The 5,186-nt window shown below is 43.5% G+C and overlaps 1 protein-coding gene across 1 annotated transcript; it reads left to right on the top strand.

Annotated features, from left to right (window-relative positions):
* Positions 1-1,313: 1,313 nt before the first annotated feature.
* LOC119292341 lies at positions 1,314-3,430 on the top strand. The gene is made up of 2 exons (XM_037571191.1): positions 1,314-1,393; positions 2,670-3,430. Exon 2 carries the CDS (start codon positions 2,692-2,694, stop codon positions 3,286-3,288), a length of 597 nt encoding a protein of 198 aa, XP_037427088.1. The 5' UTR covers positions 1,314-1,393; positions 2,670-2,691; the 3' UTR covers positions 3,289-3,430.
* Positions 3,431-5,186: the final 1,756 nt, after the last annotated feature.

Here is a 5,186-nt window from a genome sequence, read left to right as displayed (position 1 = left end):
CGCTTGCACCGTGTTCGATGAAACGCCAACGAGGGTCAAAAGCTTCGAACCGCATCGGCATCGCTCAGGGTAGCAGCGGGTACACGCTGGAGTGTTGGATGTGATGCTTGGCCATCTCCAACTCACGAGCGTGTAAGAGAGAAATCATGAGACAGTAATGATTTAATTTGGTTTTGCAATGTTTTTATTTTAAAAATAGTTGGTTTATCTTTGTAAAATAGTTATTTACATGAGAATTATTGAACAAAATAGTTTTTAAAGAGCAATTTGCATTCAAGCAGTCTTCATTCTTAACGAAGCTACGAGTTCACATTTGCTCTAACCAAACGGTCTTCAGTTTTTGCCACCACAGGAGCCTTGTATTAGCTCTTGCGGTGCGAACGGGAGCTCGGATGTCCGTGCGACGAAGCTGATCTATGAAAGTGGCCTTGGTGATCCTGTGCCCCGGTTGGTAGGTTGGGAGACAACAGGGATCCAAGCCAGCGCCAACGATGGGCGAAGATTGCACGACGGATGAGCGGCGCTAGAGATGGAAAGTCTGCTGGAGCAGTTTAGGTGAAAGGATAAAGATGTAGTTTTCATTTTTTTTTCTAATAATGAAAGTCGGACTCAACTTTATGGAACTGGGCCTTATGACACGTAGGGCCCATCTGAAGCTTCTAGAGTTGTTAATCCTGTGGTTGAGAATGTGTGTGACAAAGCCTGTGTTTGAGTATTTACTATCTAGGGAAGTATAAACAATTTACAATCTCAGTGGACCCATAAGCCAATATCCTTGAATGTTTTTTTTTTCTGTTTGTGTGTATATGTCGCAAGTTTTCTTGTTTTATTTTAGGTTTGGTACTCTAGCTAGGTCTAGAATAGTTTTTTTTTGTTCTTTTTTAATTTCAAAAAAATCGAGGGATGTCTCAGTTTTTATTAAAAGAAAGAAATATTTGGTCCAAAGTTGAATGAGCGTGTCATGCAGGGTTAAATCACAAGATAAACTGATGAAACACATGATGCATTAGTGGATAATATATGTAAATCACACGGGTGATTTGAAGACAAATTGAAAAAAACATGATGTGTTAGTTAAATAAATAAATATCATGATACGATTATAAGTGACCATGCAATAAACTATATGTCCAATACTTGCACTCACGGGCATTTTTGCTACTATTAATAAATTTTTTTTTTGAGCAGATGCTACTATTAATAAATTGGTAAAAATCAGAGAATGCGAGGCCTGGCCAAATGGGCCGGCCCGGCCTGGGTTAAACGGGCCCGAACCCCTCTTGCCCTCTCTCCTATAAAAGCTGTGCTTTTACCCCCGCACTCCATCGCCTCGCCGCCGTTCCCCGCAACACCCTGTCGACCCAATCTCACATCCTCCTCTCGCCCGCCCGAGGTGAGCACTTGTAGTTCCTCTGGATTGGTTGGTAGGCGCTGGTTCGTAGGTCTCGGATCCAGCCAGCGCGCATCCGGAGTTGCTCGTTCCGTTCCGATTGTGGTTGGTAGGCGCGGCGCGGCGCGGGTTCATAGGTGTCGGATCCAGCGCCGTCTGTATCCTATTCGTATGAGGAACCTCGGCTAGGATAGGATTTGATTAGTTAGGTTTTGTATTAGGGTAACACCACCTAGCTAGGGTTCGATTGATTATCCGTAACAAGGAATCAATCTGACGTTTTAGTTAGGGTTTGCTTGGTTGGTTGTGGTCAGATTTTGGTTTCTCATGAATTCTTCAACTGTGCCTGTCGCGATTTTGGGCGGAAATTGATGATTGATTTCGGGGGCAAAATCCGAGGGATTTTGTGGACGAAAGATGGGGAAACTTGGGGAAACCAAGCAAATCCATGGATCAAAATAAACAAACTTCATCATGCCAACAAATCACAAAAAAAATTTGGTGGGGAAATTTCGAATTAGGACCAAAAACAACAAGATCAAAGCTAGAAAACGAATATTAATTTGGATGGAATTCATGCTATGTTGTTCGATTTCAGTTTATGCCTGCCAGAATGTTTTAATTTTTTGTTTTATCAACTGTGTTGGAGCGTACTAGATTTTTTGTTGCATATTCATCTTCTTGCTCTGTTTGGATAGGTAACAATTAATATTTGGGATCCTAAAATATCTATGCACTGGCAGCACTTAACCTGCAGCTGCTGATTAATGTTGTAGTCATATGTGCTGCTTTCCAGCTCTCTTGTTTGGATAGGTATTTGGTTATCGTTTGGGTTTATTTATTATCGTTTGTAAATGCTGGTTTGGTTTTCTCTTGCACATGGGATGCAATTTTTTTATTTCCCTGCTGTTTAGTTTATTGTTTCCTCTGATGGTGAGGCATTAATTCTGGAGATAGATGCAATTTTCTTGCTCACACAATAATACAATGAATGATGGTATCTCTTATCTACTTTGAACCAAATTATATTATATTCCCCCCTCTGTTAAATATTTTTCTGTTTTGGGTGATTGAGTGTATTCATTCATTTTGTTTAGTTGCCTATCAGTATAAATACATGGCTGGATTGCTTTCACTTCATATTAATAACTATTCTGTCGCACATTGCAAATATATATGCTGTCCTAACTAATTAAGTAGAAGCTTGGATTGGTGCTGTATGCTCTCTTGCTGACATTAAATCCTCCTCTGTTTGTGCTGTACTGTTCTGCTGCTGCAGTCTTCTTCGCCGCCAAAAGCAAATGACGATGCTCTACGAAATCCACTCCCATGCCCAAATCCAAGACCTGCAGGCCCGCCCCGATGAGCTGGGCCACTCCAACAAGCGCATGGATGTGAAGCTTGTCTCTCTGGAGTCGGTGCGCATAGCGCGCGAGTCGTATGCACTCCTCTGCCCGCTGATCATGGAGTCGAGGATGTGGTTTTGCCCGGAGCTGGAAATCCTCTCGGAGCTGGCAAGCTTGTCGCTGGAAATCCAAAAGCTCAAGCATGATGTGTTACCCCAGCTCACGGTTCAGGAGGCTAAGCTGGAAACGGGCGCCCTGGAAGCCCTCCTACTCATGAAGAACTTAGCTGATGCGCTCTTACATATGAGGAAGTGCTTTAAGGAAGCCTTGGGCGTTTGGGTTTGCGAGGATTATGTGGTCTCAGCCAAAGTCAAAAAGCTGAGCAAAATGCTAAAGGATATTGCTGTCCCGTTGCTTCAGGAGCGTGAATGCAACATTGTCTGGCTTCAGGAGCGTGTCCCGTTGCTGCTCCAGCTGATCACCGATGTGTTGGAGACCCCGGTTCATTTCTGTGATTCTGGTGAGTCTTCTGATGAGTCTTCTGATGAGTAGACTTATCAGCCAGCTCGAGGCTGTTGTGATGAGTATTTCTTAGGGGCGTGGCAAACAGTTTAGAATCAACCCTTTATGTTTGTATGTGTTATTAATGGATTTTAAATGATATGTATCTTGGGTGGGTAGTGTTTTCTCATTCTGTGCTAGTCGGGTACAACTTGGAATTACTTTCAGTTTTTTTTTTTTTGAGAAACATCCATTCTGTGTTCTACTGTCACATGGAGGTATTCCCTCTTTTTAGGGAATATATAGAAGAAAAGAGGCATACTTTAGAACGTGGATGGATTCACTCATTTTGCTCCGTATATAGTTTTCTACTAGTGAAATTTCTTAAAAGACATATATTTAGGAACGGAGGGATCTGTGAGTGTCCATGATTAAAGCTTTGCAAATACCATAAACAAAACATCACCTTGTACATATAAAGTGATGATTATTTTTACACTAACCAGTTTGGCAAGAAGTACTTCCTTCGTAAATAAAGAAACATAAGAGTGTTTGGATTATCATTTCTTTACAGAGGGAGTAGTATATATATATATAATTGAATTAATAATCTCTACTCCTAAAGTTGGTCGTCCCCGTTCGTCGGTTAATTTTCGTCCCACCAACACCGATTTTTTTTCGTCCTCCCTCCCACCCAACCCCTGGGCCGTCGAACAAAAAAAAAGGGCTGGCTTAGCTATGCCCCTACGAAGTCAAGGGGCCAAACCTCAGATCCAAACAGAGAGAACCGGATGAAAACAAATCTACAAAAAAGACCTACGAAATTAAACCAACGAAAAAAACGGATCGCACGCAGGTATACGAGCGATTCCTCCTTCCTTCGAACCACTCGCACGCTCACTCCTTCCCTTCGCCCCCGCCGCTCGATCCCTTCGCAGCCGCCCTCTCACATCAAAGCCGCCATCGATATGCCCTGCCGGATGTCGCCTCAGCCCCGCCGTCTTGTGATCTGGAGTTCACAGCCTCCGCCGCCGATATCCTCGCACGCGTTAGGGTTCCTGCGCCGCCGCCACACAGGAGCTCGTCGACCAGCCCAGCGTCCTGCTGCTCCGCGCTTGCTTCCCTCGTCGGTCGCCTTTGGACCCCTTGCTTCGGACTCCGCGCCAAGCCGCCGCCTCTTCACCGAGAAAGAGGGCTCCCGATCTCCGCCGTGGTCGACCATCAGCGCGACGGGCAGAGTACCCAGCCCGTAGGCTCATCCCCTTCTCCGATCCACCCCGGCAGCAGCCATGGTCGGTACGTTCCGCTTGTGATATATCGGTGTAGGCTCATCCCCTTCTCTTTATCTAAAGGACTGTGCTAACCACCAGTCGACTGGTGGTTAGCAACAGATCCGCATGACCTTGGATCGATCCTTCCGCTGCCTCGTTCCTCCCGCTTCCACTGATTTTTTTCCTTCTCTTAAAAACCGTAGTAATGCTAGTGGTTTTTTCTGGTATTTCGCTGCATAATATGAAAATAAAATAAAAGTGCTTGAAAGAGGATTCGAACCCAGGTCTATGTAATACCTATCGAGCCTAATAACCAACTAAGCCACCTTTTGTTGTTGTCTATTATAGAATGACAATGTTATTTGAACCTTTCTTATTTCTGCCATATCAAAAGAAAAAGGAAAGTTTGGCTTGGTAACTTTGGCAATGACCAGCGTGATAACTATGGTCTGAGTAACATGATAACTATACCATGATAAGGCTGGTAACTACAGTATGAGAAGGTTAAAAGCATGGGAAAGTATGGTAATTTAACATAGAAATTACCGGTGAAATGTTTCAAAAACTTTTTTCCCTTGGATGAAAGACACCATGGTGTTTAAACATAAAATATTAGTTATCAAGTCTGCGATGATACATCATCATGTTATTTACACAGAAATTATCGAGTGTATGTTT

The sequence above is a fragment of the Triticum dicoccoides genome, chromosome 4B, assembly GCF_002162155.2.
Source record: "Triticum dicoccoides isolate Atlit2015 ecotype Zavitan chromosome 4B, WEW_v2.0, whole genome shotgun sequence".
Lineage (NCBI taxonomy): Eukaryota > Viridiplantae > Streptophyta > Magnoliopsida > Poales > Poaceae > Triticum > Triticum dicoccoides.
Note: the sequence above shows the minus strand (reverse complement) of the source record. Positions and strands in the feature narration are given on the sequence as shown.